Raw genomic sequence first — 18,992 nt, 5'->3', positions numbered from 1 at the left:
CCACGCCAGAGAAACCACTAGAAAAATAGGTGTAGGTTTATTTATTTTTCAATTCAGTGTTGGGATTTTTTCTTGTTGTTACAGCGGTGAGGTCTTCCTTCCTCATATGCACCAGATGGATTGTAGAAAAATATCTACTCTTTAACAGAAAATATTCAGAGCAGTGCACAACCTATCACATACCTTTAGCAGCAGGCAAAAAAAATTGGATCTCCAGAAACAACACTCATTCAAAAAAAGACAGAAAAGGACAAAGAATAAAAGTCCTAACCTCAAGCACTCCTGTTAAATAGCTGAAAAATCTGCATTCAGCAACACATGAGAATGAAAGAGTGTTTAAACAAAACATTATACCAAAAGTGTTAAATACTACATCAGGTATAATGTGAGTAACAAGCCATTGAGCACATGAAACTATACCACATTCTCTCCAAAAATTAGTACATACTTTGCATCTCTTGTATCAGGCACCTCCCTGTGGTATCCCAGTCGATTACTGATAAGCATATTGAAAGCATGCTTCTGATAGCCCAAGTCTCTCACTTCCTGATCTTCTTCATTAAAAATCATTCCTGCAGAAGAAACACACCGAGCTCAGTTAATAGGCTCAGAAATATCACTTGGAAACAATCAAGGATTGAAACGTTTGCTTTAACCTCTCCTGAATTCCATTATGTTCTTAAAAATCCCCCCGGTTTTGCAAAGTGCATTTTTGGGCAACTGTTTTGGCTCCCTCTCACAAACAGGCAGCCCTTAGGAGTAGCCCTTGCAGCTATAAAAAAATGAAATCCTTCTCCAAAGACTGATGGCTCCATTGTGTTTATTGCCTTATCAGATACACTCCCTTCACTTACATGGCCTCTGATTCTTAGCATCACCTAAAACCAATATCAAACAAGCTGCAGAGGATAGACTTTGGCACACAATGCATTAGCATCTATCCACAGAGGTGACAGGTCTGTAATGAGATTTTTGAGAGAGAAAATACATTTACAATGGTAGAAACCCTCACAACAGCAGCTCCGATTTCATGCAGTTTTCTGAAGTCTGCAGTAACATAAAAATAGCTATGCAAGAACTGTAAACTTCTTGTTTATCTCACCTGGCCCTTTGACAGCAAATAAAACAGCAGCGGAGCTGTTGTTTATTGATTACTTTAGCAGAAGCATCAATTGTTGGTAAAAGCAAGTGCCCTGCCAGAGGCCAGGATTAAATCCTCAATCCGTCCTGCCTGCCTTCACTCAGTGCCATGGGCTTCTGCAGAAAACAGTTAACAAGAGGGTTCCTCATTCACATGCTACCATACATCCTGGATAATATTTTTCAAACATTCATAAACTAATTCAGGTTGTAAGGGACCTCTGGTCTACCCTTCTTCCCAAGAGCAGTTCCAGCTAGATCAGTTTGTTCAGACCTCATGCATTTGACTTTGAAAACCTCCAGAATCTCCAAGGATGGAGATTCTACCACTCCTCATTTCCCTGTTCAAGCACTGGACCACCATCACACTGAAGATGTTTTTCCTCTTCCATAACTGAAATCTCCTCCTCATTCTAATTTCTTATCATAATCCCATGCACTCCTGGAAGAGTCTGGCTCCCTCTTCCCTACAGCCTCTCATTAAGCTGCTAAAATCTCACCCCACAGCCTTCTCTCTAAGGCAGAATAAACTCAGTCCTCTCGGCATTTCCTCATACCTCATGTTCTCCAGTTTTCAAGTGTGATGCAAAAGCCAACTGAGCTCAATTCCATGCAACCACATTCCCACCATTTTCATTTACCACCCTGTGGCTTTTAGTCTTGACATTTAGTGGGAAGTGCTAGGTAGTGATAGCTGCAAAAGACGTGGGATACACCCACACAGTGTCTTGTGACTGGCTGCGGTGCTCCCACCGTGGATAATTTGCATTGTGGGGGCAGAAATGAGTCTGTTTACAGTAGCAGTGTCCCTCCTCCAGCAAGGGCAGCCTAAAGGGGTCAGTCAGTCCTCCACTGAACCACATCCTTTCCCAAAGGAAGGTCTCCAGCTGGTCAGTTCAGCCACCCAGCTCAATCCCTCTGGCACACTCGGTGTGCTGTGGTCAGCTTAAAACATTTTCTTCATACCAAGCACAAGCTTAAAACACACACGGCAAATATTTCATTTTACAACCCACCCATGTCCAACCACTACTTTGGTTCCTGATCTTCTGAATATATAAAAGGAGTGCTAATATTTTTAAAACATTCTTGTGAAGAACAATTATCAAATGCATGCAAAAGGCCTGAAAGATTTCAGTTCAAACAGCAGATAAAAGCCCTTGGAAAATACGAGTTTTGCAATCAAAACATCAATCTGAGCTTTACTTTAGCATTGTTAGTGACTCACAAATTAATGAAAAAAGAAAATTGCCCTCCCGGATGACAGTTTGGTTTTGAGTAACATTTGCCAACTTTCTTTTATTTGTTTTTGCTTTGCATGTTTATCACTGTCCTATCCTAGACAGACAGGAAGCCTTTTCCTGCAGCACCTGATCCAAGAGCTGTCTCCTGATGATTCATGTAGACTTTATCCTGGCACTGTAATTCTCCTTGGCTTTCACCAACCCAATGAACCGCTTGGTCTGAAGATCAAGGGACTTCTCAGTCAAAAAGCTCCATTTCTTTCCTGGCCCATACTGAATAGCTGGAAAGAAATGGCCACCTCTGGACTGGTCCTCACCTCACCTGGCTCTCAGGCTTTTTACAGCGAACTGATAAACACTTGTAATGCCACAGGGCAACAAGAATTGGCATTTTTTTAACATATTCATGCAGGTCTAAAGACCAACTCAGAAAGTGAAGTTTGGTAAAGTTCTTTAAACTCTTGAAGCTTATGATTCACCATTCATCCAAAGTAATGACAGAGGATTTTGGTCAGCTCTGAGTATTAAACTCTGGGCTACAAAGGTTACTGAGCTCCATTTCCCAAAGCATCAGCAGAAACCAATACCCCAACACTCCACCACAATAGTCAGAACGTGCCTCCAGACCCACAGCAAGTCTGCAAGTCAGTACACAACATGCTCAGTTTGCACATCTGAACACAGCAGTGAATAAGCTGTAAGCACTTAAATACACAAAGCATTTTAGTTTGGAAGACAAAACTAAATCATCTCATTGATGAAATATGTTCTAGCGAAAGACACAGACCTTTGTTGGTACAAAGTAAGCAGGATTTGGCCCTAACCACTGTCATCTCAATAAATCTTTCACTGTAGTTTTGTCCTGCACACATTTCTTGTAGATTATTTTGTACTCCAAGGATATTCTCCAAATCAATGGGTCCCCCTCACTGTTTATTGTAATCAAGCTATTTTTAGTTACTGCATATGAACAGAGCTTCTTTGTAGCTAATTAAAGCTTCTGTATTTGAGCCCAACTAATACAGGAGTAAGATATGAAACAAGTAACAAAGAACCTTCCAAAAGCAAGAACTACATCTAGGGCAGACCTTGATGTAACCCAGACCTCCTCATCAGCACTTACACAGCACAGCTGTAAATGTTACAATTTTTTTGGATTAAGGACAGTAGAATAAATTTCAGGTAATTCCTAACGGAGAGAGCCACTAGTACTACCTGCATTTTAGCAAACAAATCTACTTCATTATTCAATTTTCCCTGAGATCCGTTACAGAAAACTTACTATCTCATTTCTTCTATTGTTTCAATAAGTTTGTCACCAACACCGAAAACCACTTACCCATTTCAGGAGAGAATTCTATCTCCCCCTTAACTGGGTCCTGGATATGATTTCCAAGTGAATTTCCTATCTTGTTCTCTTTCTGTTGCAATTCAGGTACATGGATTGGCCCCCGGGTAAAACGGGGGTAGAATTTTTTTGGAAACGGCCTCTGAGGCTCCAGCCCCTTGATGGGCACATTCTTGAAGGACTGGTTCTCTTCACTGAAGTTGAAATAAACAAAGAGCAGAAGTGTCCAGGTCACGGATGTGAAAAGGCACCCATAGCAGAAATAGCGGAGCGTGACACTTCCCATGGTAGACTCAGCATCGTGTAGGACCCATTCTCAATTACCTGAAAAGGAGTGAAAACACACATTTTGAGAGTGCTGCCTGTTACCTCATCAGGTCTATACATCAGGAGATGCATTCTATAGGTTACTCTTCCATTAAATGATTTTTACTTAAGCACAGACCTGAAGAACTAAATCCCTTTTCACTTTCCCATTCAGAAATTAAACAGGACCAGTTTGCACGTTTTGTGTGGACAGCACTGCTTTAAAACATGAAGTGGAAAATCACTAAGAGCACAGTAACACATCACAGTTAAAGGTAAAAATCATTAACTTTTCCTCACAATAGTTATAGATCTATCTCTCTTCCACAGCAGTGTATTTCTAGTGTGCCTGCATTCATTGAAACATGTAACTATTTAATTAAATATAACACACACAGGGAATTGATTCTTCACAGAATCACCAACTGGTTTTGGTTGGAAGGGACATCTGGAGGTCACCTTGTCCAACCCCCTTGCTCAAGCAGGGCCACTTTGAGCCAGGGGTCCCAGAGTATTCCCACATGTATCCATTTTTGTAGTTCAGATCCTATCTAAAGCATGGAATGAGAACACAATTCAAAAAGCTACTTAGTTCAGTTCCTCTTGCCCCAAATCTAAGAACAGTCATCATGAGTGTTCCAGAATTCCCAGCAAACATGGGGTGCAATTGAACAACACACAGCACCATGGCAGTCACATTTACAGATACTCTTCTCCACAGAAGGAAAACAGGTATGGGATAAGAAAAGAACAAACAGCTCCAAGGTAATTTACTGGGTTCCTGCAGGCCTTTGCAGGCTCCAGAAGAGATTCCATACTCCCTGGAGGAGATGTCCACCTAGAGCTGGAAGGAAGCAGCACAGACTACAGTTTCACTTTAGACATCCATCCATTAAGACAATTTTCCCATGCTATTTTGAAAATTACTATCCTAAGCAAAACCCTGAAGTGAAGCATATGAACCTGGTGGTAGTATTTTATTTATTGCCCAGGAGAATCCAGTAAACTTCCTGAAGTTCCTCAAATTTAAAAAAGGCTGAAAAAAAGACCAAAAACCACCTTAAAAACTATATAGGTCAGTTCCCAAAACTGAGGAAAAATACACTGACTAAAAGAATTACATTTTTCTCATCACTGTCTAACAACAACAAATTCTTTACATGGTAAAAAAAGTCAGACAATCATTTAACCACCTTTTAATTAGTAAAACACTTGTTTTAAGAAAACAGAACTTTTGGGTGGCAGTCAATCATTTATGCTGATGCATTTTTCAGACTTCTCAAAAAGTCTGAAACTACCAGAAGTCTTCAGGTCAACCTGGCAAGGAACAAACCAGAATACTTATGAGTACAAACAGATTATTCCCTTCTCAATATGGAAAACTACTAAACAAAGGTAGGTGTTCATGATCCCAAAGAACACTATAAAGATCTCACTTACTTTGGCACTGTAATTCTGAGTCCTAAGTGACTTGCTTCCAAAGAGAATATATGTCAAAATTCAAGCTTATATTTCCCAGAGTGCAGCAGGGCTTCATCTCCCAAAAATAAAATATCCACAGAGTAAAGTAAAAAAAACCAAACAAAACCAAAACAAACACAAACCAAAACCAACCCTCCCCTAAACCATTTTACCCATTATTCTTACCATGTCAAACTCCCCCACTTCTGCAAGGCAACAATCTACGCAGCAGTTGAGCCCCAGGAGCTTAAAAAGGTCTTAAACAGGGTTTAAATCTCACACTGACCCTGTGCATACAGATGAATTGCAGGCTCTTTCTCTAACACTGCTGCACAGAAATCTCGCTGCTTAACTGTAAAGCCATGAAATTAGTCAGGCACCAAATGCTCCGGGGCAGAAAAGAGTTCAGAAAACCCTAATTCTGACCAGCAGAATAGGTTTACCAGTTGGAAAACTACAGATTGCCAGTGCCCAGTGCTTTGTGCTCTGTGCTGACCGTGGCCAATGATCCTACCAAGGTGAATCTTGGCTCAGGAGGCTGCAGAGGAGCAAGAACAGATAAACAATTACATCCTCTCATTATAGTAATTCTTCTTGCCAGACAGTCTGCAGACAACTAATGCTTACACTTAAAAAGATCTGGGTGCTTGCCAGGTTCTTTTTGCATGCCCACAAGAAGGTCATCTGCTGTAAGACTTGTCCAATACACAGCTCCTCAAAACCTGCTGGAGTTGTTTTTCCCTTCACTATGGTGACACAGATGCACAATCCTAACATGCTCTGACACTGTGGAATAGAACTGTCCTAGTAAGATAAAAATTACTTTAACAGAGATGGAACCTTTTCATTTCAGAGCTGTGTAAGGACACATCTAGACTGCAGCTTGCACAGAAAACACAAAAATAATCCTTTCTGTCTCTGGTAACAGCAGGAAGACGGGCACACAGAGCAGAATTCACCATGGACTAAGTGTTCCCCCAGCTCCTTGCATCTCTTTCGCAGGTCAGAGCTATGCTATGACAATTCCAGACACACCAACATTAGTTTGCTGTGACTGACATCAGGCACACTCGGACTACAGAGGAAGGGGTAAATTAGTAATCAGAGTGAGCAGATTGCTGTACATCCCTTCCACCTGCAGAAAGCCCTCTGACCAGGCTGAAAGCTCACACTTGGTTACTGTTAGAAAAGTAACAGCTGCAAAGCAAAGCTTCATATTCTTTCCACCTGCTCCTTGCTAGAGCAGATCTGCTTCACCTTCTTTTCCTCTCCTTCACTGTTTTGTGGTTTTGTAGAATGATACAAAGACTGAAATACTGCATTTAGCTTAAAGGACAGAACCTCCACGATGCACAGAACTATGCCTGTTCAGCACCTTGTGATTCAACCGAGACATTTGGTGATTTATTTGGCAGGAAAATACAGACTTACTATTTAGACAGTTTTGAAGTCAGAATGGAAAAAAATTTAAACCCTGCACATGAAAAGCACATTGAGGGTTATTAGTTTACTTTATTCACCAACACATACGCATTTACACGCCCCCTGTCCTGTGGATTTCAACCACTCCTACCGTCCAAGCAGCCACAGAGTCATAACCTGTGTTGGAGCTGCACACTCCAGTTTTAGACAGTTTCAGGGTGACCATGACTTCTTAAAGATGTATTTTAGGCCACAGAAGGTTTTCAAGTCCTAAGCCATGTCAGTCCTGCCTGGGATCTGCCCCAAGGAACAAGGAGAACCTTTCCAGCCCTTTATTTTCACACATACAAAGAACAATCACGTTGATGTATCTCTGCCTCTCCTCAATATTCCAAGAAACAAGAACCCCTTCACTCACTTCAGAATGCAACAAAAAAATATCCACTTTGATAAATGGCAGAGGGAGGGAGGGAGGAGAGGAGACTTCAGCTGGTCACAAGGACCTGGAAGGAAACACTCAGTTCATGGAGCCTGCCACTCAACCCTCAGTTCCTACCTCTTCCATCTCCCTATCCATGACTTCCTTCCACAAGCCATCTACACACAGTGAATAAAAGCCTCACCCTGTCCTGACCCCTTTGCTCTCCAGTGTTGTCCAGTCTTCTAGGAAACACACTTTGCCAATTTACCCAACAACTCTGTCTGCCTGTGCATGGTCACAATACCCTAAAGATTGCCTTAAACATCCATCCTCTCTCAGCTGGTGTCCCCATGCAGGATTTTGAAACTTAAGCAAAGCCAAATCATTCTTTTTTTTATTATTATTTCTTCCTCACCTTTTTTGTTTGTTTGTTTAATGGAAACAAAGTGTTCCTGAACACAGGAGATAAAAAGGATATGCCTTTCAAATCCAAAGTATTAGGATCTTTCTCAGCTCTGTGATACATGGCTGCATGAGAAAAACAGATTATATGTATTTTTATCTCACAGCCTAAAGCTCTTCTAACACAAGCTACAGCTGGCAGGTTTGGACACTTAGGTAGAAACAACTGAAAGCAAAAAAGCAGAATTGCATTATTTAGATAACCATGTCAATGGGCTCATAAGAATAATTTTCACTTGTGCAGTACTATAACACTGAGTCCAGTCACCAATAAATTGCTATTTGGACAGTATAGTAAAAGTCCATTCCTATTTATTTATTCAAGTGCAAACAAAAATATTAAATGCCACAAAAGAATAATCTGTGATTTAAATATAGCAAGAAGAATTGTTTCACATACAGTTCCTCACAGATTTTACTGGAAAGAGACTAGGCTTGGAGGGTCTATCACACATCTCCCTTCATTTCTGAAAAGCAATTACAGCTGCCAAAAGTAAAAAAACACCTCAAACAATTCTCTTTCCCAAAAACTCATGTAGCAAAGAACATCCATAATGAGCACAAGTCATTTCCTCTCCCTTGGCAATATAGGAGCTTCCACAGCAAATAATAAATGATAACACCTTTAGGTATTTTACAGGCATTCATTCCTCAAGGCCCTAGTGATTCATGGAGTTCATGGCTGTTCACATTGGTGAACTCAGGAATCCAGAGACACTTCAACATGACAAATGTAAATCATTCAAGGTGGCAGCATCTCCTACATTAGGAAATTACAACCCATTTTGGAGACAACTGGGGTGACCAAGAAAGGAAAATCATTATCTTAGAACCTGCCCCCCTCAGCATCGGCTTAGAAGAGACCAAGACTGAAAGGCACAGCATTCTGAGAGTTTCTAGGCAAATAATCGGCCTTTCAGTCTCTCTCTTTTTGCTCCATTTTGACTCTCATGTATTTATTGCCTGATAGCTTTCCACTGGCAAAGCCTTGGAACTGAGTTTGTAGAAACACCTGCCAGAAATTCCAAGAGTAAAATATTCCTCTCTCATTTCCATGAACTCCCGTAGAGAAGCCTCAGTTCCTTGCACAAGTAGTATATCATTGATTTTTTTTTTTAAGAGAACTATAAAGGATAAATATTAGCAACTCAATAAAAGTGTCTCAAGGTCAATCAATCACAAAGCTGAAAAAACCCTCCAGGAGCCCCCCCTGCCAGACCTGAATATGCTTTTCATGTCACACCAGCTTCTTGCAGCATCCTCACACCACCAGCATGACATTCCTTTCATACATCAAACCCAGGAACATTTACATTCATTTAATAACTATCCCCAACAAGGACACAACTGTGTGTTGCCCCAGACAGCCCAGCAGAGTTTGTTGTTAGTAACCTGTGCAGCTCTCACTAACACTGGCCCAATACTTTTAAAGGAAAAAAAAAAAAAAAGAGCCAAACACACTCCGCAATATTTTGGCTTAAAAAGCAATATTTGCTACAGGCTCTCTGACCTGCCACTGCTTAAGCACTGACATCTGCTTGGATTAACCTCAGCAGTTTAGTAAACACACCTTATGAGTAGATATTTCATAACTGTGTCAAAACTCGTGTTTGTCAGAGGTCAAACAGAGGATCAGACTAACCTCAAGATTTTTGAAACAGGAGTAAAAATTATTTGAGAAAACCTTAAAGCCTGCTTGTAGTTTTTCCAAGAACAGCTTTTTTTCTTAAAAAACCCAAACCCCTAAGACAGATACACAACTCATACTACCCAGGTTCCCTGCAAGACTGCCTGTGTATTTTGGAACCATACTGAGGCAAGGAACAGATGTGTATAATCTTCTTTTTTAAAGGGCATTCTAGTAAAAAAAAAAATCTTTAAAGTAGTTTATATTTCTACAGATTATTAGGATAATTTGCTGCATGACCTTCTACCGATGCTTCTGATTTTTACTTTCTTATTTATTTGGGGAGCAAAACACAACAATATAAAACACTACTTACAACTGCAATTTTGCTTGTTTAATAGCCTTAAATCTTTATATACTTCTTGGCCTCCCAGATGTTACGGCTACCTCGCTCCTTTTCCAAAACAGGCCTGAGCATGGACAGGCTTTCCTATTTTCTGGCTGAATCACTATCAAACAGCAGCATTAAGAGTACAATGAACAGAGGTCAGACCAGGAAGAAGTAGTTCTCCAATAATACACTCATCACACAAACAGAGATGACGTTCAAACACCTTCTGCACTTCCATTAGAATTATTTCTTTCCAGGAAACCTTTCCATTGCCATCTATCTCTTAAGGGAGAGTCACAGTTAATAGACCAGGAAGATGAAAAGGGACACCTTGGAAAGCTTTTTATCCAGATTCCAACACATATCACTGGAGCAACATCCACTGAACATACAGTCAGAACAAAAGCAAGAGATACTTCCAAATAAAAGTGTTTCATGTGCCTCACAATCGAAGCACCGAGACAACTCCTTAAAAAACCTCCCTACTGGATTGTTTTAACACTAAATTGGATCCACTTGCCAGTGTTTTTAATTAAAAACAACCATTCATTTTTGACCTTACAGAAGGCTGGGTGATTGCACTTAATGAATCAAGTGGCTATTTTTGACAGAGTACAGGCAGGTACTCATGTAATGACAGGCGGGGCCGACAGGAACCTACCTTGTCACATCCAGCAAGGACAAACGCCAAGTCCTGCACCTGGGACAGACAAACTCCCTGCTCTGCAGAGAAGGACCAGCTAAGCTCGAGCCAGCACGCCCTTGCAGCAAGGACAGCTGATGGATCCACAGGAGCACAGCCAGCTGACTCAGGGATGCAACTCCACCAACCCACACAGCACCTCTGAGACCACAGGCAGTGCTGTGCCCAGTTTGGGATCCTCCAGTACAAGACAGACATCAGTAAACTGCAGTGAGTTCAATGAAAGGCCAGCAGGATGTCACAGGCTGGAACACTTGCCCTGTGAGAATTGAGGATGATGACCTCCTTCAGCCTGCAGAAGAGATGGCTTTGGGATGAGAACTAATAGCAACCTGCTGCTACCTCCACAGATGGTACCGAGAAAACAGAACCAGGCTGTTTAGTGAGGTACAAGGTAGGAGGAAGAAAGAGCTAAAAAAGACTAATATAAGTTCAGTCACAGCCACCCTCATTCACAGAAATATCCTGTGGACCACAGGCTGTCCTCTTGCATAAGATCACTGTTCCCATTCATTTTAATGAGATGACACACTAAGATCTATTTTTAATTAGCCTCTGCAAGTCCCTTCTAAATTCAACTTCAGAAGCTTTTAGGGCCAACAGTTTAGTCATTTCAGCACAGCTACATAAATCCATGTCATACCACCGAAAATAAATCCTGGAATGAACACAAAATCTTGAGCAACACTTCACAGATAATCTTAAAATACCAATAACTTTCATTATATTTTACAGATAAAGAAAGGCACACAGATAGACTAGTTACCTGAATTGTTGAAGACCTATGAAACTATATTATGAGTACACTAAGTCTGAAAAGTATAAAGAGTTACAGGATAAACTTAAAAGTTCATCTTCTTTAGGTCTTTAGGTTCTCAGCCCTCACTATTTTTCCAGTGTAAAATGACTCATTCATATACTCATTTGTATTTCAGTTTTTGGACTTTAACCAGAGATGTCTAAATATTGCATAGCATCATTTTCAAATCCGTGAACTATATACTGAAACGCCTCCTCTAGGAACATAACTTTGCTTATCAAGCTTTTTGGAATTTCTCAACTCCAATAAAAAAGATTTACTTAGCAGGCTGCCATCCCAGAGTGAATCCAAACACTTTGGCTTTTTCATAATAAAAATGTGAAGTTTCTTCTTTACCCATTTCCATTTCAAAAGCACCCTTAAGGAAATCTTAAAGTATCTTCTGCAGTAACATCTTTCACTTCTTTGTCAACAATAAAACATACTGGTTTTTTTCCTTACTGATAAAGGATACCTTTCTCCCCACATATTCCTCCTCTCCAAGGAGCGAGAGTATTTCACAAGGGTTTTGATTTAATGGAAAAAGCAGTTATAAGTTTTGGAAACAAAAAGTTTCGTAAATTAGTAGCTCATGTTAACAAACAACTGAAAAGAACACCCAGGTTTAGTTACAACCCACTGTGGTACAACATTGCATCAAGAAAAGTAACATAATAGTCCAGCCTGATTAGAGAAAGCAAAGTGCACTTGGATTAGAAACATGAGCTTAGCAAAATCCTTTAAAGCTACTTGTTTCCCAAAGCACAGTCCTAAGCAAAGGAATTTTCTTACCTATCCCCCTGACAAGCGCTGCTCCGTGGGGCTGCTCGGCTGGACGTTACTTTAAGCCATCTGGCACACAAATACATGTCATGCCATTCCTGGAGTCCTAAAAATACCTTCTTCCTCTTCTCTTGCTAATAAATACTTCTGATTCAAACAGTGAGATTTTTTTTTTTCTTTTCATCAGTAAAACCGGCTCTCAAGGAAGCCAGAATTTTAATGTACTGTCTCCAAAGAAAGATGCAATGCATTTTATAATGCAGCCCTTCCTTCTTCCCACAGAGCTTAGGAAATAGCAAGGTTAAAAAACCCACACTGACAACTTGTTCAGTGCATCCCTCTCACATTAAAGATCCATGCATATAAATATTAGTTTAACAACCCTTCAGCACTATATAGAAATGCAGAATGTAAGGGAGCTTACAAGGTCAACTACAGACAAGTAAGCTGCTTAATACCTTTTCTAAATGTTTAAAATCCACTTAGCTGCTCCTCACATTTCATGTCCGCAAAGCTCACCGAAATAAGAGTAAAAACGCAGATTCATGCAAAGTAATTAGATCAGCCCCACTTCTACAGGAAGAGCTGAACTGCAGAACCCTCACCTTCTTCCAGAAGAGTCGGCACTGAGGCAGCAGTGCAAGGTTACACGGGGAAAGCACACTGACTGCAGCAGCAGCCAGATCCAGTCGGTGTCTTCATTCCCAGCGAACAATAAACCGCTGAGCCGGAAACTTAACGCTTTGTTGTTTGCAAGTCCCAGCCGGGAATGGGGCGACAAACACAGGTTTCCCTGTGGAAACAGGCCACTTTGGATGGGTCTTAGGGCACCAGTGCTGCATGGTTATTTCTCATTTGGCTGCATACACTGCCCCAGAGGCACCAATATATTTTAATATGTTTGGCATTATTTTTCATCTGTCTTTTGTTCTTTTTATTTTTTTTCCAGCTGATGCATGATCTGTATGGACCCACAGATTTGGCAATATACACCTGGTCATTTTTCTGCCACTCATTAGAGAAGCAAATTAATGAGTGGCATTATAATATCAATTGATTAGACTACAGAAATGCTAAAGATGATTATCATTAAGTTGTATAAAAATGTCACTTCGATAAGTTCCTTCACTCTTCATTTTCCAAATCACTAGTAACTTCACAAGATTTCCATATTTTGACTGAAGTTTTCCAGGTATGTTTGCTATTCATCTTAAGAAATCTTCACCAAAAGAGTTTTGGGCTTTTTTCCAGCCTTTTACAAGCAAAGTGAAAATAAATTTTCCAATTCCAAAAATAAAATTAAAAATTTTTTTTAAAAATTAAAAAAACCACCCCCACACACAACCAAAACCAAAAACCAGACTTCGTTTGTACGGCCCTCCTGCCAAAAAAGGTGGCAGCAAATTTGGCAGTCAAACAGACCTCACTTCAAGTACTTGTGAGTGGGAGAGTGGTGAAAACTGGGGTAACCAATCTCAGTTTTAAACCTGTGACTACTGACCATGGACACTGCACTTGGCACAAGTTCTGCAGCATCTCCCAGAAGACACCTACCATCCACTTGTACAGAACTCAGCAGTGATATCAACAGCTGTATATAAAAAAATACACAAAAAACATCTGCCAACTCACACTACAAACTTCAAAAGACTCTACCTGAGCAGGTACAAAATGCAAAACCACTGCAATTAAGTTGCTATTAGTACTACAGAATTGTAAACTGTTGGAATGAGAATGGTTATGCTGCAATTTACCCTGCAGCATCAGATTACAGAATTCCTAGACCTCCAAGCTTACTCCCCACAAATCCTACCAGTTTACTTCATTTCTCTTTTTTCTGCATGGCTTTCCTTTCCAACAGACAGAAATTTAAAAAAAACTACATTAAGATGTCCTTGTAATTTCATTGTTAGATCAGGAGCAAACACTTTTATGGAGCCTGAGTAATGCATACTAACATACAGAGATATTATTTGTTAAAAAAATAAACAATAGATGAAATAGCCTCAGAACTAGGGGTGAGGTTAAAATCAGTTACAGTTTAAATCCCCAAACTGCCTCTGATAGGAAAATATTTAACTCATTCTAAACTACTCAGAGTTCTTAACCCTGTTACATTTCTCCATGTAGAAATGGTACTATCTTAGAGATAGTACTAAGAGATGGTACTATCTTAGAGATTTCCTCCATATATCGTGTCCTGAGGTTTTCCGGTGGATGCTATTGCTAAAAAAAACAGTAGAAGTGAAAAAATACTAAAAGCAGGAGTTGAGTTAAATTGAATTCAATGTCCAGTTGCATTTCTCATGTCCAGAAACAAAGGTTACTTGGAGTTTCTCACTCCAAGCTTTAGCACAGAGACCACAGTATCCACGTCACTTGGAACTTTCATTTTTCCCCAGCAAGAAAGTCTGAGATAGACCAAACCCCTGCAGTCTTCTTGCTTTGGATCCATTTTCAGACCAGAAGCTTAAAGTAATTTCTCTCTACTTCTTTTATTTTCTCACTAATGTCTCCAGCCATCAATACAAGAGAGGAATCCTAAGGATATAAACCTACCACATGTTCTCTTCAACTCCCTGACTGTACCAGGACACCTGTACAGGTATCAGATTGACCCACAGGTTGTTCTGGTTGAACTATTTGCTCTACTACAGATTTTGATGAGATTCTTGGCAACTCAGTGTCTTCTCAGCTTTCCCCTATAAAACCTGATGCATTAAGGCAAATACTTTGATTTTTGGGTTAGAATAAGCCACTAGCAGAAAGAGATTTTTCACTATGTGTAGGGAGAGAAAACTTCAACGAGTTATGCCAAAAATTCCCTTTCTTTGTCTTTCATTCCTTCTCCATGATCATACAGACTCAATCTCTCCTTCTCCAAAGAAATCCCTTTGAGGAAAGAGTTGTGGACCACTCCTTTTCCTTTCCCTCTTGGTCGCTTTTCTTCTACTGATCTATTGCCAATGTTTCTAATGGGAAAACATACTCAGGATTTTGATGTTGAAATCACGGATGTTGCAACAAAATGAACAGCAGATCAAAAATACATTTTCCCACTTCACTGGGAGCCATGCTTCCCAACACACTGCTAGCACGGAAGGTCAATGTGCAATCCAGAACTCGGCCTTGTCTTGGTTCACAGGAGATGAGTCTCAGCATCTGCTGACACCAGAGATAAGGCATCCATGCTAACTGACAAAATTAAGGTAGTCCAGGAAACAGAAGACTAAAGAGACATTTCTAGAAAACATATTCAATAACAAATATGAGAAGCATCAACAGAGATAGCGATATCTATTGGTTTTGATGTTACTTAAGGAACTGGCAAAATAGTCAAAATACCTACAAAGATTGATTCATAATGGGTTATGAATCAAGACAGGACAGTTTGTGCTTCCTGGAAAAAGATCTCTGTTTTAATTACAGGCACCTCCAAGGTTTAAAGCATCTAATTAAATCCTTGTCTGCACAAGAAAATCCATGTCATTTAGCCAAGCAACATTTAGACGGTTTTATATAAACTAAAAAGACCTCCACGAACACGCTCTTAACTTTCATTAAGCATTTGCTTAAATCAGTTTGGCACATAGCAACCCTGTACTGAGGTGCCTTCCTCTCAGCATGCCTCTGCAAGTTTATTAGCTTAACTTGTCGATTTAAAATTCAACTTCTTAAATGGTGTGGTGCCTCATAGTTGAAGTCTAAGGAATGACAAAAAGTTAAGCAGTTACCTCCCATCAGCCTCTCTACAGCATTTCTTCATGCACATATTCCTTCCCTCTTGTGCAGCAGAGAAGTTATTTTTGTCCAGGTTGGAGCACAACTGTGAACAGTCACCACAGCAGAGTTGATAAGGTAAAACCTGCCAGTCACAGCAAACCTTCAATCTCAGAAATGCAGAACCTGCAATGCCACCCCTGCCATGAGAGAGAAAAACCACAAGAGCTCACCTGCTCCAAATAAAACTTAGAGACAGCAAAGACACCAAAGACCCGTGAGCAGTGTGGGGTGGTGGGCTCTGGACTCCTCCCTGGCCTGCACACCTATTTCTTGCTCACACTGTAAAGCACAGAGCAGGCAGTACCAAGTCCTGAGGTTCCCTGTATCAAGGGTCTCTTAATTTGTGTAAACAATGGAAAAGCTTATTCACCCTTGAGCACTGGGTTCCAGTTTCAAACATGCAAAGGATCTGGCTGCCAAAACCCCAGACTGCACAAGAAAGGACTGAGATACAACCCATGACTCTTACAGGTACTTCACTCTGTACTCTACAGTTTGGTAACACCATCAGTCGTTTAATCAACAGATTTAGCATCATCTCATGGGAAAAGTTCAGAAGTTCATACAACAAAATATCTGAAATTAAATATACTTGACGTCAATTTTTTAATTAAACAGTACAATCAAATTCTCAATTTTCCACCTTTTTTGCTGCAGTATATTTCTAGTTTTTACACAGTTTTCAAACAGAGTATTTACACTAATTATTACACAATGCTGACTCACATGAGAAACATGCTAGAACACGGCTGAAGGATGTGGTGCACACTATTAACTTACACAAAATGAGCTGAACAAATGCTTTCACTCATGGCTGAACAGCCAAGGCCTTTGTACTGACAGTACTTTATACATTAACACAGTAGCTGCAACAGCAGATTTATTCATCTCCCTAAGCCACCATATGTTTTGAAAAGAAACTTTAGATAAGGAGACAGTTTATCTACCTCCCACACTCTAATGGGGATTGAGACACACTTCACCTCTGCAATATTTTTTGAGAAAGAAAAAACAAATTAATTTCTGACCTTGAAATGCATGAACATACTTTTGCTCTCCAACAGCAAGCAACATAGTTGTATTGCAACACCTTGTCCAAAATGAATAGTACTTAGGGAAATTACTCGATTTTGGGGATACCTGTAACTGCAGTATCACCTACCCAGGTAGATGGGGAACTGCTTAGGAAGTCGACAAACAACTGTCGCAGAAAGGAACGACTGTAATTTTTGAAAGTTTTACCTTTTCCCTTCAGCTGGAAGTCTTCCTTTACCTCTCTGCTTCAGTAATCAACACAGTGCCAAACTCAGCCTGACAGCTGCTCAGCCTGCAACTGTTCTACAGGACCTTCCAAGGCAATGTAAATGCAGAACGATCCTCCCTCTGTTCTTTTCACCCCACAGTATGCTTGCTGTTCTTTCTTGCTGGAAGAGCCCAAATCCCCACTTTTACTAACTGCTTCTCATCTCATCCATGTGACCCACACCACACACATGTCCTATACCTACCATTAAAAATTTGAGGGGTTCATCACTTACTATGGGGAAGCATATTTTGTACAGATAAATTTTAAAAATACTATCAACTCATCTTTATTTCCCTTTCTTTGCCGTTTCAGGGCTTTCTGCCTCCTAAAATGCTTGAATCACACCTACTGTTATTTTACATCACTATGAAAATGATGATCAGATTGATCCTTTCTCATGAACTACTGTCACAAAGCAGCTTGTCAGGAACTCTATCCAGAGTTACTTCCATGCATAATGGAGTATTGATTTCAATCCTTTGAAAATGTGATTAGATAGTGGAAGACAGGCAACAGGCCCTGAAATCTGCAGTCAGACTCTCTGACACCAGAACACACACCACTTAGCATGCTGCTGTCCTCATCTGAGGCTGAGAGAGGAAGGCTCATTAGAGCTGCACTGTTATTTCTTTCCTTCCCTGCTGCAGAAGAGCTCCTAAAACTCTGCAGGAGCTTATCTTACCCAGAGATGAGGAAAAGCTTATGCAGAAGGCATGCAGTTCTTCAGACACAGTTATACTGGGGGAGGCCAATTGCCTGTTAATCAAAAGCCTCTTATCTGGAACCACCTGGACATTTATGCTGTTCTAAAATGAGGCCTAGGAATCCCAGCTGGACTATTTCACATATTTAAAGGTTCTCTACAGGGCAGAAACATACTGTCAGGGAGAGGTTGGTACCATCCTTTCCTGGGCATAGCCTGCACTTGGATCAGCTTAACCTAATCAGAGACATCTGGGAACAGTTGCCTATTAAGATGACATCCATATGAAATTAAAAAAAAAAAAAGCAGACTCTAGATCACTAAGCATTCAAGAATACTTAATGTCACTTACAGAATACTTTTTTTAAGGACAGAAGGGATTTGATCTTACGTTGCAATACATTTTCCAGGAAAAAAAAGGCAGCATATTGGTATAATGTTGAGGATCCTGCCCACCTGCACAGTTACTGTGCTGGCACCGAGAGATTTCACCATTCCTTCAAACAGAAAGCAAAAAATGCTCCAAATACACTGGACCAAACGGATAAAGCACTGATTGTTTACAGAGCTGCAACAAAGTCAGGTCATGAGATTTTTTTTTTCCTTTGGAAGAGTAGGGGCTGCACTTTACATCTTATTATACAGTAAAGTTCTATGAGGTCTACTGCAGCTGCCCTGCAACTGATATTGAAAACAGCTCAAGACACCGTTTGGCAGAGATGCTGCAACAGACAGCACCAATGTTTTAATTACTCTCAACTCCAGTTTTAAGGCTGACACCTATGAGGAGACTATTGAACATGAAGCAGCTGTCTGGACAGGCAACTTCTGAACACAGTGTTTGATTCCAGTGCCACATCACAGCAGAGAATTCCAACCTGCTAAGCTCCCCACTGCCCGTGGCACAGAGCTTTTGGTCGCTTACTCAGATCCATCTGCTTGCTCACAAACGAGAGACCATGGAACCTTTATTCTGCCTTGCAAGTAACTTGGAGACAGCTAATTTGCTTCAGTATGTTCTGTTGCAGCCTTCCTTATAAGCTTCAACGCACAAAAAAAAAAAAAAAAAAAAAAAAAAAAAAAAAAAAAAAAA

The 18,992-nt window shown here is 40.4% G+C and overlaps 1 protein-coding gene across 3 annotated transcripts in view; it reads right to left on the bottom strand.

The window, feature by feature from the left end:
• The window catches only part of GALNT11 (polypeptide N-acetylgalactosaminyltransferase 11), a 47,249-nt gene that overhangs the window by 27,130 nt on the left and 1,127 nt on the right, over window positions 1-18,992 (bottom strand). Inside the window, exons 1-3 of one of the 3 annotated variants that reach the window (XM_017826540.1) lie at window positions 12,713-12,781; window positions 3,724-4,056; window positions 449-572 (exon numbers count right to left, since the gene is read on the bottom strand). In XM_017826540.1, the coding sequence (XP_017682029.1) occupies window positions 449-572; window positions 3,724-4,018 (419 nt within the window). In that variant the 5' untranslated portion in view covers window positions 4,019-4,056; window positions 12,713-12,781. Of the gene's footprint in view, window positions 1-448; window positions 573-3,723; window positions 4,057-4,177; window positions 4,283-12,712; window positions 12,782-18,992 lie in introns of those variants that run through there. The other 2 variants (XM_017826539.1, XM_017826538.1) reach the window with 2 other exon arrangements.

This window comes from Lepidothrix coronata, unplaced genomic scaffold (genome assembly GCF_001604755.1).
Source record: "Lepidothrix coronata isolate B3197 unplaced genomic scaffold, Lepidothrix_coronata-1.0 Scaffold128, whole genome shotgun sequence".
Classification (NCBI taxonomy): domain Eukaryota; kingdom Metazoa; phylum Chordata; class Aves; order Passeriformes; family Pipridae; genus Lepidothrix; species Lepidothrix coronata.
The sequence above is the reverse complement of the archived record's forward strand: the minus strand, read 5'-3'. Positions and strand labels throughout refer to the sequence as shown.